Source organism: Drosophila subpulchrella, chromosome 2L (assembly GCF_014743375.2).
Source record: "Drosophila subpulchrella strain 33 F10 #4 breed RU33 chromosome 2L, RU_Dsub_v1.1 Primary Assembly, whole genome shotgun sequence".
Lineage (NCBI taxonomy): Eukaryota > Metazoa > Arthropoda > Insecta > Diptera > Drosophilidae > Drosophila > Drosophila subpulchrella.
The window spans coordinates 8909086-8926839 of record NC_050610.1 but is presented as its reverse complement, the minus strand read 5'-3'; the positions used below and the strand labels follow the sequence as shown (position 1 = coordinate 8926839).

At 39.0% G+C, this 17754-nt stretch overlaps 4 protein-coding genes across 5 annotated transcripts; 2 read left to right on the top strand and 2 right to left on the bottom strand.

The window, feature by feature from the left end:
- Positions 1-909: 909 nt before the first annotated feature.
- Positions 910-17487, bottom strand: LOC119547877 (serine/threonine-protein kinase meng-po). The gene is made up of 2 exons (XM_037854913.1): positions 16973-17487; positions 910-3068 (listed from the first exon to the last, which is right to left on the bottom strand). The coding sequence occupies exons 1-2, from the start codon at positions 16983-16985 to the stop codon at positions 1711-1713; spliced, it is 1371 nt and encodes a 456-aa protein (XP_037710841.1). The 5' UTR covers positions 16986-17487; the 3' UTR covers positions 910-1710.
- Positions 10122-10875, top strand: LOC119547880 (E3 ubiquitin-protein ligase complex SLX5-SLX8 subunit SLX8). 2 transcript variants are annotated; one of them, XM_037854917.1, is made up of 2 exons: positions 10122-10341; positions 10510-10875. In XM_037854917.1, the coding sequence occupies exon 2, from the start codon at positions 10535-10537 to the stop codon at positions 10808-10810; it is 276 nt and encodes a 91-aa protein (XP_037710845.1). In that variant the 5' UTR covers positions 10122-10341; positions 10510-10534; the 3' UTR covers positions 10811-10875. The 2 variants fall into 2 exon arrangements, with proteins under 2 accessions (XP_037710845.1, XP_037710844.1); XM_037854916.1 differs by having other exon boundaries at positions 10123-10341; positions 10507-10875.
- Positions 12937-13963, top strand: LOC119547878. The gene is made up of 2 exons (XM_037854914.1): positions 12937-13386; positions 13519-13963. Exons 1-2 carry the CDS (start codon positions 13004-13006, stop codon positions 13925-13927), a joined length of 792 nt encoding a protein of 263 aa, XP_037710842.1. The 5' UTR covers positions 12937-13003; the 3' UTR covers positions 13928-13963.
- LOC119547879 (E3 ubiquitin-protein ligase KCMF1-like) lies at positions 13998-14750 on the bottom strand. The gene is made up of 2 exons (XM_037854915.1): positions 14543-14750; positions 13998-14485 (listed from the first exon to the last, which is right to left on the bottom strand). Exons 1-2 carry the CDS (start codon positions 14554-14556, stop codon positions 14122-14124), a joined length of 378 nt encoding a protein of 125 aa, XP_037710843.1. The 5' UTR covers positions 14557-14750; the 3' UTR covers positions 13998-14121.
- Positions 17488-17754: the final 267 nt, after the last annotated feature.

Genomic DNA, 17754 nt, shown 5'->3' with positions numbered 1-17754 from the left:
ACATCTTTTTTATTATCAAAATCAGCTTAGGACAAACAAAACATTATGAAATTTGTTTTTATATATTCAGGTTTTTTAAAAAACTCACACACGCTTCGTCTAGCCGGCATTTCAGCACGCCCTGTGCTTGGCCATTAAAAACATTTAAGTGTTGGCATGCGCCTCGTAAAATAATGTCTTCAATTCGGATGCTTTATAAAACAAAGTCAAGGTGAAACGACATTGACCCTAGGCGCTCAAGTTAATTACAGGTTAACCGAAGGCATTAATCAATCACTTGACCAATCGATTGGATTGGATCGAATCGCATCCGAGCGGCCTTTGATTCATGGTTGCCAGAATTATACAATTTAATAGCATTATGTGGGGGGAGGCAGAGAACGCGCAATGCAAACATCTTGTCCGCCCACCCAACACACGGCGTAACCCCACCTTTGTTGAATTAACCTTAACGCTTGTTTATTAGAGACTGAATTACGGGCAGGGGCGTCACATCCTGTCCACTGCAAACAATGGGAAAACTGCACAAACAAAAACCATAGATTGTTTTCCATCGGCTCCTCTTCCATTTGGCCCCCATGGAAACCGTGACATTCAATGTCGAACCAACTAAAGAAAATCATCTGAGTGACCTTCACGCACAACATAACAAATAATTAGCCAATGAATGGATCGGTCTGCGCGGCAAAGCCATCAGCAGGATATATAAACAATAATTTAAACTCAAATAATAAATATTTACCTTTAGCTGTAGGTAGGTAGCTTCTCCAGAAATGTTATTCGCCTGATTGTTTGGCAAATCTAGTGTGGGGATTATGAGGCGATTTGTTTAGGGGACTTCGCTTGCCAAAATCTTTTATGAACATGTGGACACGAAACTAGATTCCACTAGTTATATGAAAAATATACTTTTTTAAATAAACTCAGTTTACGGTTCTATATTTATAGCATTTTGTAGGTATACATAGGGTATTAACTGGTAAATACATATAAGTATGCTTTAAAAGTCATAAGCAACTAAATATTATGTACAAAATGGTTTGATACTCGTAAATGTCATCTACACATCAATGCGGATAGCTACATAAATACATATATAGTCTATTATAAATATAAAACAAACCTTAGTCCTCTAATAATTGGTCTTGAATGCACCACCGCACTCCTTACATCTCTTTATAGTCTAGATCTAGGTAATTGCATTAGTTTGTATCCCGTACACATAAAGTAAGTAACGCGTAAATCACACATTATATAGTACACCCATAAATATAATCGTTAAACTACATACATATATAGAGTTTATATAGAAAATCATCGTGGCGGAAGACTAGAAAGGTAACACTACTGGAAAGTTATCCGTTGACGTGTTGTTTTTTCTCAAACTGGGTTTAATTATGCTACAAATTCTTACTACTTAGTTATAACAAATTTCATCTATATAAAATTATATTAAATTCAGTTCTGGGATTTTGCACACGCAGAACAACAGAAAAGAACCATTGAGAAGTGGCTTCTCTGCTCTACAAAAACGATCTTATAGATCCACAAATTCAAACAGTTCCGCTCTCCTTCGATCGAGCGATATCGTCTTATTTACACATTGATATTATCAAAATATTTAAAAATCTTTTGAACGATTCGGAGTTGTCTATAAGGTCATTTATATATTTCTTGAGGATCTGCAAGATAGTTTCTTGGAACCATACTCTACTGCATCAGATCCAGCGCGTGCAGACTCTCCACGTCCGGATCGAAGTTGGCGTCGCAGGTGGAGAGCCAGTCCCAGACCCGCCGTCGCACCATCGCCTGATCGATGGGGATGTCCAGTCCATAGGTGGACATCATCCGCTTGAAGCGCAGCTTGTTCTCATCGCCGGAGAGGCGACCCTCCCGCTGGTTGAGGTAGATGCAGGAGTCCTGGTCGTGGTTGGTGGGCGAGATGAGGGTGGCCGACTTGGAGGTGGAGATGCGGCACTCCACCCAGCGGTCCTTCATGTACTTGGCCACCTCGGTGATCTTGCAGCGGTCCTCGGGATCGTGGCTCAGATACTTCCGGAAGCAGCGCATCAGCCGGGGCGAGAAACGCCGGAAGTTGTCCGGCACCTTGGTCGTCTTGCGCTGTTCGTACTTCATGAAATTGGCATATGCCTGATCCTTAACCCAGTCAGCGGATGTCCATGGTGGATTTCCGGTGAGGATGTTGTACAGCAGGATGCCGAACTGCCACGAATCACTGACCGGCAGGCACTGGAACCGCTCGTTCTTGATCAGCTCCAGCTGCTCCGGCGGCACACAACTGGTCCACGTGTGCTTCACCTTGTGCACCAGCAGACCCTTCTTCGTGGTGGCCCCAAAGTCGCAGAGCTTCACCCGTGTAAAGTCCGGCGTGAAGACCAGTATGTTCTCGATCTTCAGATCGCGGTGCACCAGACTCTTGGAGTGCATGAAGCCGAGGGCGGAGCTCAGTTGCTCCGAGATCAGTTTGCAGGCGTTCTCGTGCAGACCATTGGGTCCAATGTTCGAGGCCAGATCGCCATAGGGGGCATGCTCCATGGCGAACACATAGTAGTCCATCGTCTGGAAAGCCACTGCGTAGGCGCTCAGGATGTGATGGTGGTGCGAGAGCTCGTAGTTGTAGTGGAACTCCTTCTGGAACTCCTTGATCGTGGTGAGCTCGGCGTGCACCGCCTTTAGGACCACCAGTGTGCTGGTCGGTCTGTGCCGGCACAGCAGGATCTTGGCGAAACAGCCCTCGGCCAGCGTCTTCTCAATGTTGTACTGGTCGGCGAAGGTCATCAGCGGCAGCTCCACGTCCGGAATGAGATGGATCTGGCCGCCATCGTTCTTGTCCGGCTTCTTGTAGATGCTGCTCCGCCGGCTCACGGAGGCCGCTCCCGGCACCTCCAATCTGCCGGTGCTCGTGCTCGTCGGCGTTAGGGGTGTGCTGCACCGCTTCTGGTTGTTGTGGTTGGTGCAGGTGCTGCTGTTGTTGTTGCTGTTCCGACTGTTGGTGCTCCCACCGTCGCCAAAGGAGCGGCGCAGCCGGAAGGAGAATGAGCGTTTCTCTGTAAGATAAAGACAAATTTTAAAATTAGATACTTTAAAATAAATAAAATTTTTAAAGTCCCCACAAAAGATAATATTAATAAATTTTACGAACTATTTAATTTTTACAATCTATTTAACACTTCACTTTAAACGTACACTACAATATATATTGGAATCCCTTAACCTATTATCCTATGAGTAAAAGAAAGAACATAATATGTATTTAATAAATTTTGTCTTCTTTTATCCTTTATCTTCTTTTGAGGTGAAGTTGGGCTTTAAATGATAAAGTCAATGAGGAACTCACAAATCCCTGCTTTTACATTACTATAGTAATTAATATAAATGATCGGATGAAGTGAGTGGCATGCCAAAAATATTATTGATGAGTTTGCAATGCCTGAAAATACATTAAAATTTGCATTTATATCGCTAAAATGCTTTAAGCTATACTTTTAAGTATAACTCAAATAACTCAAGTGTAAACTATTTACATAAAGCACTTGCAAAGCGAACAGTTAAAGAAAGCTCAAGGCTAAGAAACCAAAAATAGGAAAATCGATGTCAGACCACAGTCAAAATATCAAAATATAATTAGCATTGACCCTACCCATGGCAACACAGATATTACCTGTTCGCACCTCAACTGAACTGACCACCAACATATAGAACACCATATTGTGTCACATTGAGCTTCTTTAATTGGATTTCTTTTTGGTTATTTTGTTCTATATGATTTATAGTCAACGTTTGATGTGCTACTTCGGCTGCTTTTATGTGTCCATTTGTTGTTCCACAATGCGAATTATTAATTTATCAGGCGGCGGAACATAGAAAAGCATTTTACAGCCCTCCATATCGAAATGGGCGTGATGGGGGAATCGCCCACGTTCAAGACAGAGAAAAAGACGATGTTGTCGCCAAATTGTCTGTGACAAAGTTAGTGCAGAATTTGCGTAGATTCGCGGGGCGAGATGGTCTGTCTTCACTATGAGTTATGAATATATGAGGCCGCGCAGCACAGACGTCAGCAGTTAGTCACTGACTGACGATTGCTCCGATTTTTGGAATCCGCAATCTGCGTAGTGCCAGCCCCAACACTCCTACCTACATTCGGTCTCATTTATAGCCTGGGAAATCGCGGAAAATCATTTGATTTGCAGCCGAATGGGACACTGGCAGACATCTACTAGGTATATCTATAGAATGCGTTAGCTGGAAAATCGCACCAAGCCAAGCAAGTAAAATTTAAGCAAAACATTTATAGGGCGTGATGTGATTCTCTTGATTTTCTCACAATTTTACCGCGAATTCATTTTGACGCTAAATTTTCATCTATATTCTGCGATCAAAATCGCTGCCCCCAGTCGTATTTTATTCGGTGTCACTGGGAACGAGGGGGTTGGCGAATTAGTAATTACATCTATTCGAAAATATTTCCCGCTAAGACAAATTACTATCAGACGAAAGCGGAAAATACTTAAAGCTCTGGCATGCGAGAAATGCATTTTTGGTTGAACAAATTAATGAACGCTCCCCAAGGTGGGTCCAAATATATACCCAAGTACCGCTATGGGCGGCGGGCATTAATAGTTACGGGACAGCTTGTAAAATTTTGTTGCTTTACGTTATTAAACGATCTGTTTAATATTGTAAATCTCCATGAAACAAAAACATGACATTTATACCGCTTAGAGATAATTATTAGGTCTTAAACTTGTTTTTACTCTTTGAAATATACAATTATAAATATTTAAGTGTTATAAAGATCGTTAATTCTAGAACACATTAATAAATCTAGTTGATATTGGGAAAAATGGAAAGTATTAACAATTTGGAACTTGACTTTGAATTACTTTTAGCCCATTTTAATATTGTTCTCTTCAAATTCGATAGCTATTAAGAATATTATATAAATGCATTTTAATGATTTCTTATATTTATCCTCAAGGAATTAATTTACTTTATGTATTATTTCTAGAAACAAAGAGAGGACAAATGTTATTTTTTCTGTAGCCCATTAACCCCCAAAAAAAAGTACCATTAGTTTGCAGACAAGTCAAAGTTTTTGGCGGTTCTTTTTTTGAGTAATTTCTATTTCCGTTCCAGAAGTGATTGGCTTGTGGCCAGAGGTGGTCAGTGCCCAACCGCAGAGATCCCTAATAAATAAGATCTCCACTTGTTGGCCAGTCACAAAGTATGGGAAAACTAATTATAAATCGCTGCAAACCGTCAAGCAGACGTACAAAAGCCTCAGCGACCTGCGTGTGTTCATAAATCAAACTTTCACTTTCCTCTCGTTCATCCTGCCCCCTTTTCCTCCTGACCCTCCACACCCAATTCGAATGATACGGCCATTTCATCTTGATATTCTCTTCATATAATTGCGGCAGAAACACTTTGCATGCCAAAAATAGCCGAACAAACAAATGAGCCAAAAAGGGTCAGCAGGCATTCTCAAAGATGCATTTCGGCGGGCTAAATATAAAATGGAAGTCAGATTTTCCGTGAAAATCATCTGCCTCCGAGGGGAGTCGTGTAAACAGTGGCTCAAAATAAACAAACACCCCTGTGGACAGTCGGACCGAAGTGAAATGTGAAATGCAATTGCAACAAAGGCGCCGGGAGACTCGACCACCCAAAAAAATAGCAGACACCTTTTGGCTAATATCTTAGTCGAACTGTTGACTCCCTCAAAAAGAGAACTATACTCGTAGATCTTCATATTTAAACAAAAAAATATAAAACATTATCTCAGTACCTTATAAAGTGGCAAAAGTTAAACATATACTCATGAATTATTATTTTTTAGTTACGATTTTGATAATTATTTTAGTTATATTGTAAACGTTTTTATGTTTTATGTTATGTTTTATGTTTAGGGTAATTTATTTTTAGTACTTTAATAGAAACGAGTTTTGGTAAGATACTATTAGTTTTTCAAGGCTCGTAATCTGGATCAACTTAAATTCAAATATGAATTTAGGAGAACCATTATATTTAACAACATCCCCTTAAAGTTAAATGTTAGGAATAGGATATTGAATCCGTTGTATAATTATAACTATAATAATTACTTTGTCTGTAAGAACTGAATTTAAAAATATTTCCTTCTTATTATATAAGCTACATTGGTAGACGGGAATATTTAATATGAAATCTAGGTATCACTATGATTAAAGGGAATTTCCCACCTGGTATACGCATATGGTAAATATTTCATAATTTATCTGCATGTTCCTCGATAACAAACATATCGTTTTTGATTATTTATTATGATGCTACGCCCCCGCCGAAAGCTTTTAAGTAGTACTCGAGGATTTCCAAAGAATCGATACGCTCCCCCTGGCCACAGAGCAGAGCAGACTCACTAGGCCCAGGCAGCGTCCAACTCTCGTATGAGTGACTGACAAAATGAGCGTTTCGCACCCCGCCCCCTTATCGAGGGGGTCTACGGGTCCACCAGCGATTTGTGTCCCGGTTCCCGCCTGCTTGGCAACCCGCCCGACACTGTGCGCGACTTTGGGGGCATTGCTGACGTCAATCGGCAAGTCGTTGTCGGTCGGCGTGCCACATACAGGCACAGATATAGCCCCACTCAGAGGCCGACGAGGCTGGGCTGCCTCTGGGTCTCCATTGGATTGTAAGTTTCCTATTATTACAAAATAAACGCAAACACTTTTAGACCAGCGCCAATCCAGCCAGCCATGATGAATTGCCCGGGCTGGCGTCTGGAGACTAAAGACCAGAGACCGAAGACCGACGACCATAGACCCGAGACCATCGACCGGCCAATCCCCCTTAATAGAGTATGCTAAACAATTGATCCAAACTGATTGAGCAATCAGCGGAACTTAAGGCCCCACTCTTTGATGTGGGCGGAAAACGTAAGTTGATTTTCAGGACCTACGGCAACTTGAAAAAGTCGGAATGGCTTTTACGTGCTGCATCTATAGGGTTGGGGGACCTACGACAATCTGTTGCCACGCTTTCATTTCCCATCGAAATTCAAATACAATTTCTTCATATCTCTCGGACTGAAGAACTTTTTTTGTATACCTCATTACTGTTTACACAAACGTATGAATTTGGGTCAAGAAAGTTCTATTACAATTTACACAACGTAATTTTGTTGGTTTTTTTAGTGCAATAAGTGAGCAGCGTGGTAGTTCTTCGGTTTTCTATGCTTTTTGGATGTGTTTATAATTTTAAAAATTTAGATTTCCCTTACCTTTTTGCCCAAAAGGAAAGGATCAAATATTAATTAGCTAAAAAGGAAACTATTCCTAACCCAGGTAATTTATTATTAATAAATAATCACATGTTGTACTAGGTTTTTTCCCAAAGTTTATTTTAAGGCTTGCCCAAAACACTGTATCGCATTGCTCACTCCCTGTATAACAAGTTTTCGTAAGCAGAATAACATATTATACAACAATTCAATAAAAATTAACGACTTGAAAGAAAATTTCCGCTGCGCCCACAAGCCCCAGCGAAGGCAACAAAAACCAAAATAAACAAAAAGAAATAAAATTAAATATATATAGGTTTTTAATGTATACAGCAAAACAAGAAAACCCGAAATTAAATAAATAATATTAAGAGAGAGCTCTTTTTATGCCCTGGATCCTACCTCTTAGACAACGGATGAGTTTTGATATAAGGAGCAGGCGAATATTGCGAATTTTGTATATTTTTATTGTATTTATAAGACACGTTTAAATTTGCTCAATTTGCTTTCCCTATCTTTTGGCCAAGGAGTGTTATTTTTAGAAAAGTAGGCGTGTATCCGCCCCTCCCGCCGGTCCACAAAACATATTGATATATGGCAGCACTCTCGAAGACCACCAACCAGAGGCAGCTGCTCTTGGAAAATTGCGCACATGACCAGCACGAGCGGCAGGTGGCAAGTGGCAAGTGATGATGCCGAAGGGGTTACCAGGACGATAGGTGGACGAAAGCCGGCTCCTTCAAGAAACACCTTCGTCCTGAGTGGCGCTTGACAGGCTCGCATGCCAGGGCTAATGGGGGGAAAAAAGAACTCAAGAGGCCTTCTCAGGCCCCCGCACAGTGATGGTCTAAAGTCGCCGCCCACGGCATAATTTCCATAATTTATTTTAATAGTTCCGCCTTTACGATTTATTTAATTTGCTCGCCTTTATTTCACATTATATCTGAAAGTACATATTTTTTTGTGCAAAATAAATGCTTATAAATAGCCTCCTGTGAGGCGAACAAATTTGTAATTACGCGCCAACGAAAATGAATGAAAACCAACGGCAGGAAAAAAAAAACTGAGTGTCGTGTAAAAAATTCATGTAGCTGACAATTTTCAAGGTAAGGTCAAGGCAAGTGCCTACGTAAAATCATTTATCAAACCTCTGGTTGATATGAAAGCATCACGGAAAAATTTTAAAAATGAATAATGTACAGTTGAGCAGACCCAATAAATAATATCTGGATAGTTTGCCCCTGTCGAAGGTAAGGCCATACAGATTGAGCCGATGCCCACGTAGATAAATTAAATGGGCCATTCATTAGGGGTCAAAACGGTGCGAAAGTGGAAAAGCTCAATACTTGTGAAAATAAATACATAAGTTTCGGAAATGTTCTGCGGAGGAGGCTGTGGGTTAAACAATTGCTGTTTAATATCTCTCATGTGTTCGTGGGTCTGTAATATGTGTTCACGGAACACTCAAAACGCCCATAAATAACTGTAAGTAATGCTAATAATAATATTTGCATTGCAAACTGAAAGATCAAAAATCTGTTGGTTGACGTCAACATAAAGTTGCGATGACTGAAATAATTAGAAGACTTTTTCCTGTTTGGGGAAGCGGATATTAGGAATGGAAATCAATTGGATAATTGTTTGCTGATTAATTGTCTGCCATTTGATTTGTTTATGGATAGCGATATAAATTCCAGATTCGGCAGGCAATCTTCTTTGAATGACAGGCACGATTTTAAATTGACCTATAAAGAATTGATTAATGTATGGCCGACTACTGATGTCTTTCAGTCTAAAAACATTTGTTCTGATTGTATACACTTCTCATGGCACCTTAGATAATCAATCAAATTTGAATGCACTTAAAATATTGTATTTTCCTAATGAAATAGGCCAACTTCTTATTGCAATTTTCCCACAACAATGAATGCTTTCGGACACTCGGTAAACAAACAAATTGTCATGCCATGCACTCAAAATATTTTTTTGTTCTTAATAAAATTAAGTAAAATGCCCCAGAGAAGTAAAAAGAACGAAAAAAACATTTGCTAGACGGACGAGACCATAACAAAAACATTTCAAGAGAAAGCTCAATGGCAAAAACATCATCACGTGTATCTAGTATAAACAAAAACACCGCGTCTAGACTGTATCCGAAAACTGGTCAAAACCGACCTCTTTTGAAGTGCTCCTGGAACAATTGACCACTGGATGGCTTTCGAAATGTTCTCTCATCGTCAACTTATAGCAAGATAGTAGTTCAAGTTCCAAAATAAGGCATGACCGAATAATGTTCTTTAAAAAGAAACATTAATTAGAGAAATAATATGAATGTTCAATAAAAATGTTAGACTACATTTTCGACTACACACACAGATAAAAACCAATCTGCGTAAAATATTTTCCATTTATATAAGAGACATTTATTGGCCCGACCAAATAGACGATTCATGTGATGTTTGAGCGGCTAAAGCGTAGCAAAAATTAATAATTTATTAAATACTACACACGTATGTCCGTACGTATATTCACACACATTAAAATAAAAATGCTTTCTTCAGCGTCAGGAATACAGAAGATGAGAAGAAAAGGCATTCACAGTGACACCCACGCATTTCACTCGGCTTTCTCTTTTAAAAGGTAATCACACAACATTTCTGTATTTGCTCTGTCTCCGTCTCCCAATTGCTTATAAGATGCATTTTCATATGACTTTCAATCAAGACACCAAAAAAAAAAAAATTTTCTAATCGAACAGCAGGCTTTGAACTTTGAGTTCCCCAAAAGTCCTATATCAGAATTATTCTTTCAACTATTTCAAGTCGAACAGCAGGCTTTGAACTTTCAGTTACCCCTAAGTTCTATATCAGAATTATTCTTTCATATATTTCAAATCGAACAGCAGGCTTTGAACTTTGAGTTACCAATAAGTCCTATATCAGAACTATTTTTTCATATATTTCAAATCGAACAGCAGGCTTTGAACTTTGAGTTACCCCTAAGTCCTATATCAGAATTATTCTTTCATATATTTCAAATCGAACAGCAGGCTTTGAACTGTAAGTTACCCCCAAGTCCTATATAAGAATTATTCTTTCATCTATTTCAAAACGAACAGCAGACTTTGAACTTTGTATTGCTCCTGAGTTCTACTTCAGAATTATTCTTTTACATCCAAACATATTTTGATCAAAAAAAAGTAACTAAATGTTTTTCTCGTGCAGCAGTCTTCTAACCTGGAAACCAATCAAAATGAAGCGTCCACCCCGAGAAGCCGACGAAACAGAACGCAACGCGATCGTTGACTTGACCTTTCTGGATGAAATACAGCCCGTCCCGAGGCGCCTGACCGATCAGAACAATAGACTCATGACATGCCCCATTTGCATCGAACCGCCTGAGACTCCGGTGGCCACCTTGTGTGGCCACATCTTTTGCATGGGATGCCTGATTCCGGCAATGCGGCGACAGCGCATCTGTCCCATCTGCAAGGAAAGCGTGTCGGAAATTATTCAACTCCATCTCTAATTTCAAGTTTTTCATTTGTTGATTGTTTTGAGTTACGATTTGACAATAAAAACAACTAGCATCAACAGCAGACGATTTATACACTTAGCTAATTAAATCTTAAATGCGCTCATTATGAGCTTTTACTATTCTGAAGTACATATTTTTATTGCGTGTCAATGGCAAAAAGCGCGTCACAAACGCACGGAGCACAGAAACAGTTGGTCGAACGAACCTGTGCAGTCCGCCAACACAGATGGATATATCTTTCGAAAATACTTATATATTTTATCTTTTGGTTAGCCATAATATTTCTCGCGCCGACAGGCGACGGCACGACCTTGTCCCACGGATCAACGCGTAGAAAGCGAAAGAAGCGGTCTAGAAAATCAAATCTGAATAAAATAAACCAAACCAACGCATTTCTCTTGGATGCATTATGAAATTACATTTTTTTAAACCAAATTAAAACTTAATTATTGCTTAGGAGGGATTATAAATAGAATAGCTACTTGTTGGCTTTATAAAAAAATATTAAAGAATTTATTTAAAATATTTGATATTTTAAATAATATATTCTATTAACAAATTTAAGAAATTATTTAGATTATAATCTGTGATGGTACATGTTTATTTCAGCTTTCCGAAAGAAATAATTATGAAAATACAGCAGAAACGAATACTTTTTTCATTTGCATCTCAGTTCACTATGGATATTTATTAATAATATTCAAATCGTATTTTTGCTCACTCGCTGTTTGCAATCTCGAAAGGTTCATTGCACCTTCTCTGCCTAATTTGAACACAATCAAAAAGCATTTGCAATATCTCGCGAGAATTAATTGCACATTAGCCTATCGGTGTTGAGAAAACACATCTTGAGGGCACACAAAAAGCACTTGTCTGCTCGAAAATATCCCAAAACATTTTACACCAAAGAAGACATCGCGCATACGACGCGTGTGCCGCTGTGGCAATTAAAAATCAGAAATCGTAAACAATGTTCAGCCATAATGTGCGAAATGTGGATAATATTTTTTTTAAAATTTTTGTATATCTCCAAAAAACTTATTTGGAAAAGAAAAATTTTTAGTTTCTCGACTTTTACGTATTTTTAACTGCGGTACGAAGATTAACATTACGACTGTGTTTGGCTGAAAGCAATATTTTTTTATCAGTGATAAGTATCCCTACTTATTTAAGGTATTATATTTCATTTAAATATATTTTTAAACTTTTATTTTCCGCCCTGCCATTTACACTTGACAGCCGTCAATATTTTCAACACATTTTTTCAATTAGGGCGCATTAAATATGCGTACACTCTGCATTCACATGTTCTATTTTGTTTATTTGAGTGATATTGAAAAATCGTGTGGGGATGAGCAATGTTTGCGCTGCGGTTTGACTTGCCCGAGTTCAAATTTCCACCAATATCACAGCAGATATATTAAATTCGCTTTGAACGAGCATCAGTATTCACTGTCTGTGGCTAAAATTGTTGAAGGCGGCAATTGGCTTCGCACTTCATTAATGATGCCGCGTCGGAAGCTTCATTGCCCAACAAAAATGCAAAAAAAAATTACGCATTTAAAAAGAAATATACATATATCAACGGATTTTCTTGTACGTACACAAAGATAAGTTAGGTGGCTCTCGGAAAAATCAGCAGCAAATTTAATTTCCGTTTCGATGCATCGTAAAAGCCAAAAATGCTCAAAATTCGTATCAATCAAAGCATTTTTTCGTCGCTTGACTGATTTCAATCGCTTCTTCTGACCGCCCTATAAATATTTTATTATGTTTATTTTTATTTGACTATCACATGCTATTCATCGATCGAGAGGCTGATTTCTTTTTTTACGTACATGTTTTTGGCAGACAAATCATTTTTAAATTGATTTCGGTGAAATAATAATATTTCATAAGTAGACATTGATTTTCATCTGATCTTAATTAAAAGCGATTTTTCGTCAATTCTTAGCGGATTTTCTTCTGCCCGATGCCAAACAAATTAGTTCAACCTTAAAGATCTAATTGGCCACTGACGAAAGAGATGAGTACCGAAATTGATGGGCAGAATTAGGCGGCCAAAAGACCCCATAGAGTTAAACACATCTAGTGGGCCTTGAGGGCACCTCCATACGATATTCACAGACAGTCTGGCAGTTTGAATTAATACACATTAAAACATACACGTAGTCAATAAACAAAATGGAATACAGAGTTGAGTTGTTAAAAGAACCAATAGTGGATCGCAAGTTGGTGCATAGATCAGAAAGCAAAACAGACCGAAAAGTGGAAAATGAGGAGCCCCATCTGACGCCACAGCTCAAGAAGCACTACGAGACGGAGGTGGAAGTTTTGGGGCTCCTTGTAGACCTGGAACACCGATACCGCCAGTTCTACGATCTCTATCAGTGTGAAATGCTGGCCCAGAAGACACTTATCGAACGGATATGGCTACTAACCCAACGCTATCTGATTCTGATCAGTTCGGAGCAGAGCTGCAGGTATCCCGAGGTGTATACCTTGTCGACCGAAGAGGCGATTATAAATGAGTACGAGGAGAAATTGGAAGTAGTGCGGGCCTCCAAGTGAGTTACATAGACTATCTGGGTTGGAAACTTATTATAATCAAAAATATTTGCAACTTAAAAATAATAATGATGAATAATAGGTGGATAAATATCTAGTACATACAATTTATTATATAAATATTCCCTTAGCAATACCATGAAGAACTCCCTGATGGAAATAAGTCAGCACTGCAAGAAGTTCTATGCCGCCTACGAACGATTGGACAAGACCCAGGAAACCCCGATGATCATGGGCGACAGCCATCACAGGAGCATCAAGTACCACAAAATGGTGGCCGTCGATATTTTTAACTATCTGTACGCTGTGGTCCTGAAACTAAAGTGCTTCATGCATCAGCTGGACCCTGTAAATCTGGAGAGTGTAGAGGATTATCGCGATTTGCTCCAAAACGAATCCATGATGGAAGAATTCGACGAGTACCTCAAGGGAAACTTTGTCTACTGCAAGTGCCTACAGCCCTCTCAAACTTGTCCGATCCTGAAGCTAAAGTGTTCCCACCAAAACATAGTAAATTTGAAGTATGTCAGTCGTATCTAGTCAAGACACAATAAATGGAAGCCCTCTAATATAAAATACGATTTCTTATGTTCCATTTATTTATTGGTTTGCAATGGCTGCCTTATACAATTAATCAATATTAATGAACGTCCCATTAACATTTGTGGGGCTCTATACCCAATAAACAGAAGCCCTAAAATGGGCCATTATTCGCTGTAGCTGACCTCTGTGCCCTAAACATTCAGCTTATAACAGGACAACAAGTCGGGATCCGCACTGGGGTGAAGCTCCTCCAAATGGCGCTCGAATTCCTCCAGATTAAAGTTGTTTATCTTGCAATAGGGGCAACGAATGAGCATCGGGTACTTTCCGGCTCCCAACTCCTCTTGGGTATAGAAAAGAGCCAGGCTCGCCGGCGTGAGGATGCAGTGCATCGCGTGGTCGAACTTGTGCTCCTTGGTGGTCACATCGAGGGCGTAGCACCCGTTGCACAGGTTGAACTCCTCCAAGCAGGAGAGGCAGTGGAACCGGCGGCCCGGAAAATTCTGGCGCAGGCATCCGCTGCAGGTAATGCCCATGTGGCGGTGGGATTCGTCCCTGCGAGGGATCTTATTAGATAGGATGGGATTGGGACTTCCGTTGGGGTTAACTTACTTATCATTCTGCATCTCTTATGATTTACTTTAAAAGGTTAAGTAGTTGCAAATTTCACGCTGAATTTAAAGCTCAACACTTAACTCAAAGTCGACCGAGTGCAAATCGTAAAAGATGTTGGAGTAAAGGGGATATTAGAAGTTTTTTCCTGACAAAGTACGTCTTTCCCAAAGGAGTTAAGAACTGATTGTCATTGTGAGACCTTAACAACGGTATTTCAATGAACTATTGATGAAAATATTTTCTAATAGGGTTGCACCATGTAACATCGTTTAACATCGATATTTTCTATCCTTAGCTATTTTTTAAAACTTTTTAATGTTGTTAAATACCTGTTAAGTTTATAAAACTTATATTTAAGATAAAAGTTCTGCCTATATGTAACCGAATTTATATTAATACGTTGATATGTACGACCAGATTTCGTTTTTGTTATAAGATACCAAAATACAAAAAATACTGATGGAAAGTTAGATCGTGTAGATAGCCCTTATCGATAGCAATAAATCGAAATACAACCTTATTAAGAATAATCCAGAAGAATTAAGAACCCGAAAACAAACTTAAAACAATCTGAAATTGGGAAGCCAGAGGGCTGAGAGACTTTTTAAAAGTGACCTTTGTTCAATCGTTACACTTTCGTTGCATTACCAAGACGACTCAGGGTCATATCTGTTATCTATGGTTTTATTCACCCCTGAACTTTTAGCAGCGCCAGCGAGAAAAGTTCTTGGAGGACATTTCATCGCCGAGCAGAGCGTCACATCATGAGCATCTGAAGCGTGTTTAATGCGATTCGCTCAGGCACAAGTCACATTCACATCCCGAGGATGAGGATGGCATTCAAAAAGGCAAGTCCTGGCCGCAGGTGGCACTTGTGTATGCAACTGTCGTGGTCGTGTGGGGCTCATCACAATGAACCCATTGAGGCAGAAGTGCCCCGACTTTGGCCCCACCGAGATGGCAATCAGGGGGCATTTGTGGGCGCACCAGAAAGGACACAGGATTGTGGACTGTGGATTGCCGGACCCAAGGTTACCGCTCTGAAGCCGAAGCCACCTGGCTAATGACCGGCTGCAACACCCACATACAAACATAGTATGATGAGCCGAGAAAATCAGAATCTCGTGCGTCATTCGATTATGAGTTTAGGGTCTATCCCCAGCCGCCTAATTTATTTTATACATTTTGGATAAACAAAATTCATGGCGTTTTTGCGGGCAGGCCGGCAGCCCATGTTTATGATAATGACGTTGTTGTCATTTGTCGCTTGGTGTTCTTTTCCTTTCTTTATATTTCTTTTTGGCCTGGTGTTGAAAGCTGGTTTAAGTGGTATACACCCATGTGGGTTGATTGCTCTCTTCGGTCTATGTTTCTCGATTTATTTTTAGCCAGGATAATTGAAAAGCAAGCAACACAGAAAACCAGCAGGACGAAAATGGAAATGAGTGGGGCGTTGGCAAGGGGACTGACTCCCACATCCTATTTGATTGAAAAGAATCTCGTCCGTGTTGTGTGAGCTCTGTGAAAAGGATTATTTACATAAATATAGGGTTGGGTCACAGCTGAGCTCATGTTGAGTTGGCCCGGCAAACAAAGGATAATCGGATTGAATGACAGCAATCAACGAGCAAAATTGTGCAACTGTTTGATAACCACTGGCAATTACAGCACTCAGATGAGGAACTGCACCAAGAAATATGTAATTCGGGGAAAAGTTATAGCTAGGAATATAATTAACTAGGGAAGAAAGGGTATGGGGGCTAGTATTGAACATAAAACCATTAAAATAAACATTTTTAACAACGTTTTGGCTGTCGCCGAAAGCCAATTGTATTGATTACAATCGAAAAAATCATTAAAATTATATTTATTAATGTATCATCTAAATTTGCCTTGTTTCAGAACTAAACTTAACAAAACAAAGAAGTTTTGGTGCAGTCTACGGAAGGTATACTAGGTAATACATATAATTCTAAAGTTTCGGCCAGAATTTTTACAACATACTCTTAAGAGGGTCTCGGTTTCAAAAAATTCAACATTTTTTTTGCCTATATCGCATTTATACTTTTTATGGCATATGTAGTTAAAAGGATTCTAGACTACATTCATCTATATTAAAATGCTGTTTTTCTTGTGTGGCTACCGTTGAAGTACCTTTTTTTTACGTTACTTTCAAAACTAGAACAAAAAGTTATTTTTTTAATTTCAATAATTTTACAGTTTACTTTGTAAATCATAAACGTATGGTAAAAAATCAAAGATCTAGTTTTAATGACTTCATAAAAAAATTAGGTAAAACCATTGGAAAAAGTCATGAGAACTCCCTTCACTTAGGACAAAGAAAAACTAGTTGAACATTACTTGTTAATATTTTTGATTTAAAATCAATAATATTGAGACCATAAAAATAAAACAAATTTAACTCACCGATAGTGCCCATTTTTGCCACTTTGGTTTCCTTGATCAGTAATCCAAAATACGATTTGTAATCCTTTTTTGTACTTTAAAAATGTCGGTATCGAATACCGTTGTCCACCGATTTCAGAGCGTGTCTTCCAGGCCAAACTTAACGTCAAAAAAGCTGCTATCACACTTGGAAAGTCACATTGCAAATAGCAGAATTCGGTGATAATTGACTAGTTTTCGGTAAACAATATATTTTCCGCTTTGTTTTTGTTTCGCAATTTCCAGCGTTAGGTGGAAATTTCAAGGTTGCTTCACAATTAGAAATAAGTTGGCAGAACAAGATGAATGGGATGTTTTAGTTGACTTGTTTTCTTGCCTATATTTTCTTTATTTTTCGCGAACGGATACTAAGTAGCGGGCAGTATAGTCGCAAAGAATAATGGCAACAATAAAAATACACAAAAACACAAGCAGCGAAAGACGCGAAAAAATTTAACGCAGAAATCACGGCACTTTCACGTCCACACGTCAGGAGTTTTTCGTTATGAATGATTTCCCATTTCCCAGACGGTTCGGTTTTTATATTTGCATGGACAACCGAAGGCGTTCGTCGGCAACTTTAGCTTTTAAGCTCTTAAAAGAACACTTATAAAAATGTATTATACTTTGTATACAGATAATACGCTCTTTCAAGTTGAGTGCACATTATATTCAAGACAGTTTTCTTAGATAAAACCAGAAAGTATTATACGTTAAAAATAAGATTAACTAAAATTATTAAATTAAGTTTCATAAATTTTAAA

Coding starts and splice junctions, on each gene's coding strand:
- LOC119547878 (XM_037854914.1), top strand. CDS start 13,004: ATGGAATACAGAGTTGAGTTGTTAAAAGAACCAATAGTGGATCGCAAG. Junction 13,387..13,518: donor GAAGTAGTGCGGGCCTCCAA/GTGAGTTACATA, acceptor ATATTCCCTTAG/CAATACCATGAAGAACTCCC.
- LOC119547880 (XM_037854917.1), top strand. CDS start 10,535: ATGAAGCGTCCACCCCGAGAAGCCGACGAAACAGAACGCAACGCGATC.